A 16,105-nucleotide genomic window follows, 5' to 3' on the forward strand; every position below is an offset into this window, starting at 1 on the left:
TGCAAAGTAATCCTCACTAACATATGGGGATTTGTGCCAAAATTGGGAGAGCTGTACCACAAACTAGTCAAAGAACAGCCTGACATAGTCATTTTCACAAATCATGCCTTACAGGTTTGTCCTGGACTCCTCCATCATCACTGGTAGGACAGACCCACCAGAGGTGACAATTGGGAGAGAGTTGCCATGGAAGTCCTTAACATTGATTCTAGACCCCATAAAGTCTCATGACATTAGGTCAAACACAGGCAAGGAAACCCCATCATCTTAGTCCCAGCATATCACTGCAGGTGTTCCTCAGGGTAGTGTCATAGGCCCAACCATTTTCAGCTGCTGCACTGATGACCTTCCCTCCATCTTAAGATCAGAAGTGGGCATATTCACCGATGATTGCGGGATTTAGTACCATTCACAACCCCTCAGATACTGAAGCAGTCGATGCCCACATGGAGAAAGACCTGGACAACATTCAGGCTTGGGCTGATAAATGGCAAGTAAAATTTGCGCCACACATGTGCCAGGAAATCACCATCTCCAACAAACGGAAATCTAACTACCTCCCCTTGACATTCAATGGCATTACCATCGCTGAATTCCCCCACCATCAACACCCTGGGGGTCAACATTGACCAGAAACTCAACTGGATGTGCAACATAAGTACTGTGGCAACAAGAACAGGCCAGAGGCTGGGAATTCCATAGAGAATTACTTACCTCCTGACTTCCCAAATCAGCATCTACAAAGCACAAGCCAGGAGTGTGATGGAATACTCTTCACTTGCCTGGATGTACAGCTCCAAGAACACTTAAGAAGCTTGACACCATCTAGGACAAAGCTGTCCACTTGCTTAGCGTTCCATCTACCACCATAAACATTCACTCCTTCCACCACCATGCACCTTGGCAGCAGTGTGTACCAGCTACAAGATACACTGCAGCAACTCCTTCGACAGCACTTTCCAAACCCGCAACCACTATCACCTAGGAGGACAAAGGCAGCAGATGCTTGGGAACACCACGACCAGCTAGTTCCCCTCTAAGCCACACACCATCCTGACTTGGAACTAGATCGCCTTTCCTTCACTGTGGTTGGGTCAAAATCCTGGAACTCCCTTCCTAACAGCACTGTAGGTGTACCTACACCATATAGACTACAACAGTTCAAGACAGTGGCTCACCACCACCTTCTCAAGGGCAATTAGGGATGGGCAACAAAGTCTGGCCTAGTCAGCGACACCCAGACACGATGAAATTAAAAAAAAATCTAGTGACATACCAGTAAACACCTGGCCCATTTCACACCTGGATTTTTCAATAAACATCTGGACAGCTAATGACACTGGAATGGTGAACTGTACACCTGTGTTCAAGGGAGTGAATACATGAGCAAGAAACATAAGATAAACAAAGCATGATACTATCCATTAGCTTTGGCTAACTTCCAACCACATCCTTCACGAATACCTCTATCGCCCCATATCCAGAATCTCCAGTGTCTTTCCACCTAATAAGGAATCAAGGATTGCAGCTTAGGTGCTCCCTTCCCCTCCCTCCTGTTGCTGGTTATGTGTGGCCTTCTCCTGTAAATAGCAAAGGGAGATATATTGGAGTAACAAATAAAACCAAAGGTTCACATGACTCAACTGCCCAGGCCATCAATTTGCCTAGTGAGTATGCAATCACACAACATGCCGATACCTTGTGAGCAGGGTGCTTTGTTATTGTTTGTTGCTACCTTTAATGGGCCAAATTGGAAACACATTGTGAAATACATAAATAAAACATTGACATGTCACTGAAGATTAGGTGTCCTGTTGCGACGGCGTTATGCTTTACCCTCTCTGATTTACATTGAAATACTACTAGGATGCCTAAATTACAAAAAAATGTGAGTACACTTACCTAGCCAACTCTTAACCCAAGCACATTTCTTTCTCACCTACTTGCTCAGGTTAGTGCCATAGTTGAGACAGCATTAGTTCTCTCTGCAGACTCCATGCAAGCTAGTCATGTGATCCTGTTAACTCGAGGGTACTGTTGTACTCCAGGATTATTCATCCTTCTCTGTACCACCACCTGCAGAAGGAAACACCTCCAATGCAGCATCTCAGAACTGTACTATTCAGTCTCCTGCCATTTGGAACATTTTGTTTCAGAGCCAGTACCCCTTTCAGAATGACCAGCAGCCCTTTAAGAGCTGCTGGCACCAGACATTTCACCTCCTGACAAATAAATGGTCTCAGCAAATCGTGAGGCAAAATATATTTAAACAAACTGACTTTGCTTTATAAAATACCATTATGCATGACAAGAGTGTGCAAAACCTAGGTACATTTGTGCTGGGATATTATTGATTTCAAAGTCTATAACAGCAGATGAAATAGTGCCAGATAACATTTAATAACATTTTCTAAAGAAATGTATTAATTGTTTATATACAATATATATTATAAAGGGCTAACTGGAAGTAATAATTATACAAGTGGAATGTCACTAAATCCATCTTCCAGTTTGTGCTCTTCAAGCAGACCATCATCTTCCTCCACCTTAATTTGTTCAGGTGATCTTATTTTAGGTTTCGCTCTCTGCGTCAGCTGGTGGAATTGACTTCTGAACTTCTTTTTGACCCCTGTACTCCAGGTCTCTAATCTGTTGATCAGATTGGACTGACAGTTTGCTGTTTCATTCGATATCTGATGTAAAGATTCTGGGTCAACAGTCAATTGTTTCAAAGGCTCTGATGCTAATGGAGGATCCCACAATGTGGACCAAAGGGACAGGTCCTGGTCATGAGAGAAGATAGGACTACTGCTGCCTGTCGATAGGGAATCAGCATCACTCTCTGAACTGACCGAGCCATTGAAATCTGCTGGTATTTGACAAATCAGAACAATCGGCTCAGAGATCCCCTTGGTGTTCACATCGGTCCTGCAAATCTTTGTCTGTACCTTGGTGATATCTTTCATAATGGTAAAATCTTCAGACTTCCCATTGGTTAACTCAATCTCCACCTCCTCATAACTACCTGCGTCTGGGCCTTCTTCTATCTTGTGACTCCCCTTCACATCCTTATGCTTTACAGCTGCCTCCTCCCTTTTCCTTATCTGCCGAATACATGTCTGCTCTCCCTTTGCAACCACTGGGTGCTCCTTGACAAAGCACGTCGCAATGTTTTGAGATCCACTTCGTGCACAGTTGTTAAAAATCTCTCCATTTTGGGGGGCCACAAAACTTTGCTCAGTTGCATCGAAATGTCTTTGCTCTGGACTCAGTTGTACTTGTTCATTCCATGGTTCTACCATCTTGTCTCTTGGCTTATAGAAGAAAAATTCCTGAGAGGCCTCCTCATTGCAATGTCCTTAGTTCTTTTTCTCTCTCGCCAGCTATTACTTCAACCAACAGCAAATAATGTACTGAATAAATCATAATATTGACTCTAAGTTCCAGTAGCTTAAAATACTTACATATATGACTGCTTTATCAATCAGCAGACTTTTTGGGCTTTGTGATGTTGGACACAAATATGATGGGTTGCAAGTTGATGTAACAGAGTAGTTTAACATCACCAGTCATAACTAGTCTGGTCAGGTTTGAACTTTTAACTTCTAGGTGGCTGCAATGTGACAGTAACCCAGGATAAGGAATGACCTTCTGACAATTCTGAAGGATCAGCACTGGCTCAGTAGTAGCACTCTTGCTTCTCGGCCAAAAGGTGTGGATTCAAATCCCACTCCAGAGGCTTGAGCACAAAATCTAGGCTGACACTCCACACTTTACAGATGCGATGTTAAATTGAGGCTTTGACTATCCTCGACAGAGGATGTAAAGGATTCCGTAGCACTATTTTGAAGAGCAGTGGAGTTCTCCCTATGGTCCTAGTCAATATTAACCCCTTATCATTAGAACAGATTGTATGGCCGTGATGACATTGCTGTTTTGGACCTTGCTGTGCACAAATTGGCTGTTGAGTTTCCCGCAACAATGACTACAAATAAGTACTTAATTGGCAGTGAGGTGCTTTGAGATGTCCTGAGAATGTGACAGGCACTATACAAATGCAAATCTTTCTTTCCACTATTTGCTTTCTGGAAAAGGTGGTCAGGAGCCCAGGACATCTTACTGTATGGGGAAATGTTTTATATTGCATGAGGAAGATGTGGTTTTATGGGGAAAGTTTGAGCTTTGTTTCCACAATGATTGTCATTTGTGCACAATTCTTGGCACCCAAATTTCCAAACTGAGTCATTACCAAACAGTAAACAATAAAAATGGTATTTCACTGTTGGGCTTTTAAGAGCTGCAGTCTTCTCTTTAAAATTACTTTTACAACAAATGTGGGAAATACCAGTGGGACTATAATCCTGCATCAGTGCTGATTTCTCAATCTCCAATCATTCCATGTCTTTATATTGTTCTATCATCAATGTTTCAGTTAATTGTGTTTATTCCTGCAACTCCAATCCTTAAGCACGTCAGCCTGATACATGGGTTTTGATGCAAAACCAATGTCAACTGCTCAATGACATCAGTGGTTTTGCGGCAGAGGCTGAGAGCTGACGAAGGAAAGGCAAACCTGCAGCTTCTCCATATATAGAGCAGGGACTCTGAGGAGGAAAGCACCACATGGTGGAAGTAAGAGGCCTGACCCCAGTTTAGGGTTTGCAGAGCCTCCATCCTGTTGAGTCACACACTCACTGGTACCGAAGCAGACAGTGAACAGCAGGTCTATATTGGGACTGTTGGCCAATGCTACAATTATTCCTGTGCCTGTCCACAGGCCACAGAAAATGTGTCAATGGTGCAAGCAACCAGCAATATGGATCTCCACTCCTTTTCAAAGTTGGTAAAATCCTTTTGACTAACACACAGGGTGTTACTGACATGAAAATTGAACTCAGTACCACTGCCAATGTAGCACCCTCTCAGCATTGCCCCTATGTCAATCCAGATTACACACTGATGCCTGGATTTGGGACTTGAACCCATAACCTTCTGATCCATGAGAAGTGTTAATAACTGACTGGAGCCTGTACATATGCTGCGACGTGGCAGGAATTTAACATTGAAAGAGTTGGTCTATAAAACATTGCAAACCTTTATTGTCAATCATGTTAGCATTTTCAGTTACAACTTTATCATATCTAATAATTTGACATTTTTGTTACAGAAGTATATTTTAAAGAGACAATATCGCTTTTATTAAATGGAGCTGCAAGGCTGAGTTTAAATCTGTCTGTAGTGGTTTTAGCGATTAGCGGATAATGTGTTTTAGTTTTGTTGCTCTGAATGACTTCCTGTGAATTGGCAATGCTCAAATCCACCAATTCCCTCTATGGTGAGTCGCAGCATTTCCTATTAATAAGGAAGAGGGATTCATTTCTGAACTGGATCATCCCATCTTGGTACAACTTGTGGCGTCCATTTCACCCCATTGTACATATAACTCCTGTTTTGGGTGAGGGAATGTGTAGCTCTGAGGTGGGAGAGAGGGAAAGAAATGAAGTAGAAAAATGTACCTTAAAAAAAAAGAAAATTAAACTAGGTAGCCCCAGTACCATGGCAGGAGATAAGAGGAGACTCACCTCATATCTTAATGATAGTCTATTCAAGTCCTTGGACTGCCTCTCACTTCAATCTGCCTGGAATTTCCATTTGCAGAATACTCCACTGGCAGAAGGGTGGAAGGAGGGGCAAAGCTACACTGTTGGATCTTCCACACACACACCACATGCTGACCAAGCATAAAATACCAGTGATATTGCCAAGGCAGTGGTGGGGCAGAAGGTGGTACTGTCTATAGCTACAATACTAAGTCCCATTGACTGTATGCAATCCGGAGGTAGGTCAATAACTAGTGCACTGGAGTGTCAGGCTCTGAACTTGGATACCCGAGTGAGCCAGCCACAAATACTCCCGAAGGAAAATGTACCATTGCGTCAACCAGAAAGTAGAACTGGAAGATGCCTGGTCTTTGATCATAATACTTAGTGAAATAATTCAATAACGTGAATGTGTGTAAGAATAGAAAGTCCTGACTGAATCAGCGCACAAGATAAAAAGAGGATATGCAGGTATTGTCTCTTTAAAGGTGGAACACTGGAAGTTGTTACACATCATTACAGGAAGGCAGTCAGACAAATGTTTATTCAGCAGAATCTCTGGTTCCATTCTCACTATATTTTAAAAAATCATAATTAAATGATCAATACTAATGTTAGTCCTCCAGTATCAATGAAACATATCCACGTATTGACCAGAGTGACACCACACTCAATCCGGATACGTTGCCTCTCCGTATTGACACAAGGTTCAATTACCTCTCTCCTTACTGACAACATCCACCAGCCTTTGAAAAACAAAACCAGAAAATAATTACACAAAGTTCACCTTAAGGCAGGCGAATGTTTAGGTGGCAACCTTTTATCTGGACACGAGTTCTTCTAATGAACAGTCTCCATCCAAAATGTTCAGCCCTTTCTCTATACTTCGACTTGCTGTTTTCTGGCATTTTCTTGTTCTGATTTTAGATTTCTAGCATTATGAACCATAGTGCTTGGCTTCCTACCACTGAAGAGCAATTTTTTGGAGGGGTGGTGGGGGGGGGGGGGCAGGGCAGGGGGTTTAAGTTTAAAGTCTTTTTGTTCCCTCCAATCTGCAAACTCTTATCCTGTGTGGAGTCCACCTGTACACCTGTTCAAATGAGAAGAGTTTTCCCATAAACCACAACCAGTGTTAAAAATAAGATAAATCACAAGTTATAGCAGTTGGTTGTAAGTTTGAGCATTGGCACAAGGTTTTTTTTTAAATTTAAAACTCTATTTCTGTCTTTGTGTAAATTTTGTCTCAAGTCACAGACATCAATCTTGGAGGAACACTTTTTAACTTTAGCACCCCCTGATCTGGTTGAGCACTCTCAGGACTGGGACATCATGAGTTACAAGCAAAGCAAAGCTCCTTTTACACTGCCCATCGAACACACCAGATCAGCTACAGCAGTGGTAATATGCAGAATAACATTCCTACTATTCTCCACAAACAATGTGTCTTCACCTCAATCTCAGCAAAAGCTCCCCCTCCCCCACCCAGCATAACATTGCCATTCCTGCTCAGCAATCCTTGCAACCTCACTGAGGGAGACAGCCAACTTACAGCCTGATCAGTGCCAAATTGTGGGTAACTTTGCATTGTGGATTCACAGCACTAGGGACTGGTTTGACTCGACAAAACATCATTTTGTTTAGGGGTGAATTTTAAGTCTGTTACGCACCATGGGCAGGTACCCAATAAACCCATAATTTCATGACACGTAATTCTGACTGGTACAAGAAGCTCTTGCTAAAGTAGGGGAGGGTCAAAATTACCCCCAATGTGCCATCCATTTCCTTGCTGTTGCAGGATAAGAATCTACTATAATAGCTACCATCAAACACACTGTTAAAGTTTGAAATTCACTTTGTAGGAGTGTTCTGGTTTGAGTCATTGTGCTCATTGAATCTCTTGCACATGTTTCAAATTGCCTCCACGTGAGGACAGGGCCAGAACTGAAACTGATAAAAAACTTCCTGTTGCTAAAGGGCTTTCCCAATTGTTCTACGTAAATACAGGAACTGAATGCCTGCCCGAGTGAAAATGCACACTGCCTTTGTGAACGTAAGTCGCCTACAATCATAGGAACATTGGAACAGAAGTAGGCCATTAAACCATTCCATCCTGTTCCACCATTCAATTAGATCATGGCTGATGTGCATCTTAACTCCATCTCCCTGCTTTGGTTCCATAATCACTTAATACCCTGGCTTAACAAAAATTCATTGATCTTAGTTTTGCAACTTTCAATTGACCCCTTGCCTCAATAGCTTTTTGGGCAAGTGAGTTTAAGATTCCCCTACCATCATCAGCTACAGTTAGTCAGTTTAAGAGTTGATAATTTTTAAAGGTTTCTGAGATGTTGGGTGCATGTAAATATCACACCAAGGAAGGGAACCGACTAAGGATGAATAATGTATGTTGTAAGGTTAGATTTTTCAAAGGCTCGTGTTCGTAAGTCTACTGTCTGAGAGGCTACATTTCCTTATTTATATAAACCCCATTCATCTTGGAAATAAATAAATAATCAGAGCACCACTGAAATAATACTGAACAATGATCTTCAAGTTTATTGGGCATAAGTCCCCCTTCAGAAGCACTAAACTTGAACAATATTTACACAATCTGCAACATGCTGAGCAATCTATCATTACCATTCAGGATGTATAGGGTACAACTTGACAGGGATGTGTTTGCTGAAAGAATTCTGGTTTCTTAGGCAACACAGCAATCAATAGGAGTAGGAATGTGAAATGTTGAGGAGCAGGGATTAGCAGTCAGAAAGCTATTTTTTCCTTTATTAGAATTTTCTCCCGAATGGAGATTTAAAGCAAATTTATTCGGGCAAACTGCTACTCCTCCCTCCCCTAATTGTGCTGTGGTTCCAACCCCAGAATCTGCTAAAGTCGGATTCCTCCCATGGCGTAAATGTCACAAATTATGCAGTGGGAATTCACTGCAGCGTAAAGCAACAGCACCTCGTGAGATAGGCTTGATGTTTCGAATCAATTTGGAAGCAGGTACCAGAATCTAGTACCTACCCCACTGCCAGTCAACAATTCTGCAGCTTCATTGTTGCTATAGCAACAATGGCTTGATTGCAGGCATGGTTTCTACAAAATAAACAGACAAACCATGGTCAAAAATGCATGCATCCTGTATCATAAAAGTTCCAACGAGACCAAAGCAGCAGATTGAAACTCCAGGAGATGAAATGGAACTGGGATACATAAGGAAAGTGAAGTTAAGGGGGCTGAATTTATGCAGGGAGTCGCCCAATCATCAGCTGTTACACTAGCAGAAATGCCGTTTCTCCAGGGTTTCCCCAAGAACTGAAATTATAAATTGGTTCTTCCTATTTTAGTGGAATGAACAGACTCAATACCAGTCCCAGGACTGAATGGTTCTTCCTCCATTTGACACTGCCCTCATTTGAAATCAAGCATGTTACTTGAAAGGAGAAGAGCTTGGGACTGAAACAGAGAAAAAAAAGAGGTTACTGCACAGAACACTACTCACAGGAAGGCCACCTCATAAAGGGAGGGCACTGCACAGAAAGAGGCTACCGCAGAGACAGAGGCTACTTAACAGATAGGCCACCTCAGAGAGGCTGCTTAGAGAGACAGGGCACGTTATAGTGAGGGCTTGTAACAGAGAGGACATGCGATAAGGAGGGCACCTCAGAGAGACTATCACACAAGAGCGAAGGGATGCTAGAAAGGGCAATTTATATAGAAAGATCACATTATAAAGATTACATTTTATTACAGAGCATTTAACAGAGAAAAGAGCTGACAGAGAGACCTAATAAGATAGAAAAGCAAAACTGACATGGTAAGCAGTCAGACTTTGTGTTGGCATGGCATGGCACAGGAGTGGAATCTGGCTGCAGAATGTCTTGACTGTGCTTTGCTCATATAACAGGGAGATTGTTGACGACTTAGTTGGCGAGGGAGACCCCTGGACTAGATTCTTCATCAAACAGCATCTTAATTGGGTTTCTCTTTGCTGCTGGAAGCAGTGCTGACTGGCTGGTCATTCCACTCATGTCCGTCTACGATATGACATGACACCAACGCTTGATGAGCAACCATGAAGTCCGTTGTTAGAGATGCTGTCCTGAAGTTGTAAATGATTTCATAAATCATTGTTAAAATTTGAAAGCAAATCATCCCATATATGAAATATATTTCATATTCCAATTGAGCTGACACCCAACAGAGAACAGCCAGAACAGAGAGAAACATTGGCTCTGGGTGACTTCAGCACAAACCCCCATTTTCTGATATCCAAGCATCAATATAGATTGTACTTCAAGTGAATATTTCCATCGATCTTACCAAACATGTGTTGCACCCAGAATAAGCAATCATGGGACATGACTTGTCACTTGGTTGCATTACTAGTTAGTGGGTCAGCCCTGGTAATAGTGTTATTTGCCCTGTTGACCCTCTCAGTCTCTGGAGCACATCTGCTAATGTTCCTATCCGGTACACACTCAACTTCAAATCATTTCACAGAAGATTCCTCACTATTCACTACGCTAGGTCTGCAGCACATTGCAATAGCCATAACATGGCACCCCTGTGACTTTACTGAGACTGCCACATCTTTTGACCCTCCACCTGATAACAGATCTGCGTGATCCATCATGGAAGCAGAGTTAACTTAAAAGGGATGAAACTGCAGCAATACTTACCAGAAATCCCCAAAACAAGGAGTGGATTATTATACAGGCCTACATTCCCATAACCCCAGCACAGAACATGCCCAATGATCAAGACGCGACAAATTAAGTACAGCTAGATTGTTCCTGTTAGTTTCCATTCTGTTTGTAGATGCTTTCTGCTATTGGATTATTGACACTAACCCCAATATCAGCTGATCCTTAAAAATATGTTATTTACAAAACCTTTCCCGAAGCTCAAGAAACCACATTCTTTTCATTTGGTCATGCCATTCTTGTAGTTGATGGAGACAGTTTCACGTAGTTAGCAGTTGGGAAATTATTTTGGCCTTGAGATGCAGTCTGCAAGCAGGAATCTGGCAGCCCAGCCAATCCTGGCTTTTCATGGAGACAATGCCTGGATTTAAGTTGGGCACAAAACTGGAAAGAAAAACACACATTTCAAAACATAATGGAGTGACATGACATGAACAAGAAACTAACATAAACTGAGATTAAAATAAAAGCAAAATACTGCGGATGCTGGAAATCTGAAATAAAAACTGAATGTGCTGGAAATACTCAGCAGGTCTGGCAGCATCTGTGGAGAGAGAAGCAGAGTCAACGTTTCAGGTCAATGACCTTCCATCCGAACTTCTGATGAAGGGTCACTGACCTGCAATGTTAACTTTCCTCTCTCCACAGATGCTGCCAGACCTGCTGAGTATTTCCAGCACATTCGGTTTTTATTACAAGCTGAGATTACCCTGTCAAATGGCATATTGCATCTTGCTAGAACTATCTGGAAGGAAACACGATCCCAGCTGTTCATTAAGCACTAATAGCAACTTGTGTTGAATTCATTATTCATTCTGGAGGAAGTTTGCAGCCGACTTGCTTTCAGCTGTCAACCCTGGCAGAATTGCTGCTCCACATACCCTCTTCTGGGATCTCGGCCAAGCTGGAATTCTGTGCCCTTATCAGCCTTGGATCAGCGGTAGCACTCTCACCTCTGAGTCAGAAGGTCATGGATCAAAGCCCCACTCCAGAGATTTGAGCACATATCTGGTCCAAGGCTTCAGTGTAGTACTGAGGGAGTGATGCACTGTTAAAGGTGTTGCCTCTCAAATGGGAAAATAAGCAAAAACCGCAACTGCTCACACATAAAAGGCTCTAAGTGCTATTTGAAGTCAAGTGGGGAGGTGTCCTGACCAATATTTATCCCACAAGTAACACCACTAAAACACATGATCTGGTTATTTGTTTCCTTGTTGCTTGGGGACCTTGTTCCACACAAATTGGCTGCTGTGTTTCCCTACATTACAACAGTGGCAGTACTTCATTGGTTGTAAAGAATATGGGGACATCCTCAGATTGTGAAAGGCGCTACATTAATGCAACTTCTTTCTTTTTTTGCTCTCCATCTCTAAGAGCATGTTATTAGAAGATAGGATTTACCCACATATAAGTGAAAGGGCCACTTTAAAAAAAGTAGACCCAGTTAATGGGTCAGTGTTTTTTTTTTACCCTCTTCCTGTGGGGAAATACTTGGTCTTCACTTGTCAGCTGCCACAAGATTGAAATGAGGTGGTTATGGTATGGAAAATTACCCCCATCGTGCTATGGTATAACAGCATCTCAACAGTGACTTTCAACCAAAACTATGGCTAGGTCTGTGGCTCTTAAGAAAAAGTTAGTGAGTAGCACTACTCAAGCAACCATATTTCATAAGAATTGTATTTACCAGGCCTATTTTTGCTCTCAGTCTTAATGCAGTTTTTTTTAATATACTTTCCAGACTCCAGGTCATGCTCTAAGTAACTGTTAACAAATTGGAGAAAAATCACTTCTTAACTACCATCCATCACATGAATGAGGATCAAGAGGGACCCTCACCTATCCAGGCTTCACTGAAAGCAATACTGGTCAATAGGTGTCAAAAGTTAATAATAGGGGGGAAAAAAATCAATCCCAAACTGTAAAGTCCATGCAGCTAAATCAATTCCTCTAGTTTCAGGCACACATCTCATGGTGATGTATTAGTAACTCTGTGTGCTGCACAACAAACTGACCAGATGTTGGTCAACAATGTTCCTTCATGCACTGAGTTTCCCATCTCACAAAGCCCAGAACCACAGACGAGCACCTTCCGAAAGGGAGCAAAGACCAGCAAAAGTCGTCGCAGGTTTCACTTTGTGCACTTTGTAGCGGCCAGGCTCAGAATAGCACTGGTCATTTGGGTTGTTTGACGGGGATGGTGCAGGGTGTGGTGACATTGTGGGGCGGGGGGTGGGGGGGGGGGGGGGGGGGTGGTGTTGTGGGGAAGAAGCAAGAGAGGTCAAAGGGAGCACATTTATAATATATACACATTTACATAAACTTTTTTTTACCTTTTAAAATGTAGTCAGTCAGTAAAACTGGAACCTTCTCGCTGTCCTCCTTCATGGCCAGAAGGACTAAGGAAAAATAATTATTTGATGAGTGGCTTCAAACACTGAATTTTCTAGTACATATTTTCTCTGTACCTTTGATACTTTGCATTTTTTTTAATACTCTGCTCTCCCCAACTCCTAAAGTTGCTGACTTAAGCTGTGCGAATAGTGAACCCTTCAGCATCCCAACCTACCGGCCATTGTTCCAGACAGTGGGTGATGGCGGCATTTTTGCCAACCGGATTATTGGATAGTAACCAGGGGCAACAGCCCCCTCAAATTCAATTATAGGGCCCTCCACTACTGCTCTGGCTGAAGTCAATTAATTCAGCACAGAATTTAATGACACCCCTAGTATCTGTCAGGATTTGAAATTTAAAGTGAGAGGTTGATCAGAATGATAAGTATGCACTCACTTCATAACTTAGGAATATACATTTAGGTGTCAGCTGTGGTTCAATGGGTGGAACGCTCAGCTCTGAGCCAGAGGTTGTGAGTTCAAGTCCCGTTCTGGAGAGTGAAATACAAAATCAAGTCCAGCACTTCAATGCAGTGTTGGAGGTGCTGTCATTTGGATGAGATGTTGTACTGAGCTCTTCCTGCCCTCTCAGGGTAGGTGAAAAAGACCCCATGGCATTATTTTGACGATGCAAAGATGAGTTTTCCCTGGTGTTGACACCAATATTTATCCCCTAACCAGCATCACTAAAAATGGACGTCATTCTATGGCAGTTTGTGGGATCTTGCTGTGCACAAATTGGCCATCACATTTCCTATATTACAACAGTGGCTCGAGCTCAAAAGTACTTAACAGGGTGTAAAGCACTTTGGCGCATCCTGAGGTCATGAAAGGATCACAGAATCATAGAATGATACAGTACAGAAGTAGGCCATTTGGCTCATCTTTCCAGTGATGGCTCTTCGGCACAGCTATCTAATTAATCCCACGCCCCTGATATTTCCCCATAGCTCTGCAAATTTCCCCTTCAAGTATTTATCCAATTCTCTTTTGTAAGTTACTACTGACAATGCTTCCACCACCATTTCAGATCACGACAACTTGCTGCATTTCATCATGACTCTTTTGTCAATCACATTAAAGCTGTGCCCTCGAGCTACTGACTCTTCTGCCACCAGAAACAGTTTATCCTTGCTTACTCTAGCAAAACCATTTATGATTTTTCACACCTCTATCAAATATCCCATTAACCTTCTCTACTCTAAAGGAGAACATCAGGTTCTCCGGAAGCAAAATAGTGCAAATGCAGGAAATCTGAAATAAAAACAGAAAATGCTTGAAATACTCAGCAGGTCTGGCAGCATCTGTGGAGAGAGAAACAGAGTTAATGTTTCAGGTCAATGAACTATTGTCAGATTCAAAGATCACAGACCTGCTGAGTATTTCCAGCACTTTCTGTTTTTATCCCAGCTTCTCCAGTCTCTCCAAATAACCGAAGTCCCTCATCCTTAGTACCATTCTTATAAATCTCTTCCACAGCTTCTCCAAGGCATATAAATGCAAGCCTTTCTTTTATACAGATCCAGTTTCTGCCCTTTCTCAGCATCGAGCATTCCAAGTCAGGTTTGACAGACGCAGAGCACAGCTATTCCAACCCAACAACCTGTCTCAGTGTCAATCTCAGAAGAGCATCACTACTACACTGGTATGAGAATTCGGTATTCTATAGTAACCATTCTTATAGCCTCTCTGACTGATCTCAGAAGCCTTTCACTAGCTTTGTACAGTCGACCTCAAACCACTTGGTCTGTGCTGGAAACAAATCCTAGAATGCAACTCACAGCAACAGCCAGTTGCAATAAAATGCAATCCTTAACGATGCCACTAGAAAGGAAAAGCGTAATGTAAAATAAAAACGATAACAGATAATTGCGAGTCATTTGTACCACAATCTTTAAAGTGGTCAATTAAATTAGGGTGTTTGGCTAGGAGCAGAGGGTTGGTGGAAACTCATCACTAAATCCAGTCAGTGTGCTGCTCCCAGCCAGCTAACGGCATTGTCCCCTCATCACTGAACATATGGCTGTCATTAGACAAAGGCATCAGCTGTATAGTGAATTAGAACAATGAGCTTGCAAATGGAGGTCTGGAGGGAAGATGTCAATACCTCCAGTCAGGATTAAGGAACCTGAAAGAATTGCTTTTCAAAACCACTTGAATGGCTAATATCACTTAGAGACCTGTGACAGTCTATTGACCTGAATGAAATCAGCTTCCAGCCAACATTTAGGGGAAGGATTACTCTGGTCACTGCACAGAGACATTGCAGATATTTTATGAAGATTTTGATGGAAATTTCGAGCAAAATCATAAAAATGTTCCTTTGAATAACTTTGTGACGTTGCTGCACAGTACCATGTAATTATCCCCAGTATGTCAGGGGAATTGATTGGTAAAAATCATCAAATAAGAAAGCCTTTGATTGTAAAAGGATTGAACTAGTCTTTTGGGTGTGTCGCTGATGCATTCCCAGCATAAATACATTGGAAAGCAAGCATTCAATTGTGTAAAATAAGCCACCAAATTTATGCACGGATGAAGGAACATTGACCATTGGGCAAGTAGGCATATTCGGCAATCCATCACTATTCCAGCTATATGTATCAGTCTTATTCTGTGCATCCTTGTGCATTTCTTTGAATGTGTACATGCTACCTGCTGTGACTCGCCCATTGTCCAGAGGTGAGATGGATGGTGCTACAACAAGCCTGTTGTAGATCAGCCTCACTAATCACACAGTAAGAGATTATGGAACTTACTGTTCACATCACAGAACAAGAGGAGGGTGACATGGTGAAGCTCACCATTGAAGCACTGATGTTTAAAGCCTTGGAAAGTATAGATTCAATCCCTGAATTGTTTTCTTCCCAATTTAAGGGCAATTTTCTGAAAGGATGCTAAATATAACCCAAATTTAGCTGGGAGGGGGATAGTAGAAAATTAGAGAGGATGAGCACATCTGCTAGACTCTGGAGTCAGTCGCTAGCTAGTTAGAGGGGACACCAGGAGCAGCTGACTAGGCCGAGTGAAGGGATAATTCACAAAAAAGGGAAATCACAGCACAAAATATTGAAAAATAGAATGAAGGTGAAGCATCAAGAAGGATAAATAATGAGAGAAAAAAGCATGGTAGTGGGAGGCCTGAAGAAAAAAGTCCACGTGGGAGAGAAATGAGCTGTGAAAATGACAGCGAACAAGCTGGGAGAGTGCAAGTATCAGATATTTTGTGTGCAACAGACTGGTAATACTGCAATATCCTAAAGGCAAGACATTTTGTTAAGTGTTACCATTATGCAAATAAAAAGCAGAGCTGAATTTCAGGGAAATCTATCATGCAAAGACTACAGTTTGGTTTCATAACTCCTGTCAATGGATAATCAAGAGATGGTGAAATATTTCTAC

At 42.1% G+C, this 16,105-nt stretch overlaps 1 protein-coding gene across 4 annotated transcripts in view; it reads right to left on the bottom strand.

The window, feature by feature from the left end:
- Positions 1 to 5,108: 5,108 nt before the first annotated feature.
- The window catches only part of fez1 (fasciculation and elongation protein zeta 1 (zygin I)), a 56,112-nt gene continuing 45,115 nt past the window's right edge, over positions 5,109 to 16,105 (bottom strand). The window contains exons 8-10 of one of the 4 annotated variants that reach the window (XR_010977155.1): positions 12,643 to 12,708; positions 10,499 to 10,693; positions 5,109 to 6,346 (exon numbers count right to left, since the gene is read on the bottom strand). Coding sequence is in view for 1 of the 4 variants with exons in the window: in XM_068053826.1 (XP_067909927.1) it covers positions 10,677 to 10,693; positions 12,643 to 12,708 (83 nt within the window). In the remaining 3 variants the exon portion in view is untranslated. Of the gene's footprint in view, positions 10,694 to 12,642; positions 12,709 to 16,105 lie in introns of all 4 variants that reach the window. The other 3 variants (XR_010977153.1, XR_010977154.1, XM_068053826.1) reach the window with 3 other exon arrangements.

This window comes from Heterodontus francisci, chromosome 22 (assembly GCF_036365525.1).
Source record: "Heterodontus francisci isolate sHetFra1 chromosome 22, sHetFra1.hap1, whole genome shotgun sequence".
Taxonomy (NCBI): Eukaryota; Metazoa; Chordata; class Chondrichthyes; order Heterodontiformes; family Heterodontidae; genus Heterodontus; species Heterodontus francisci.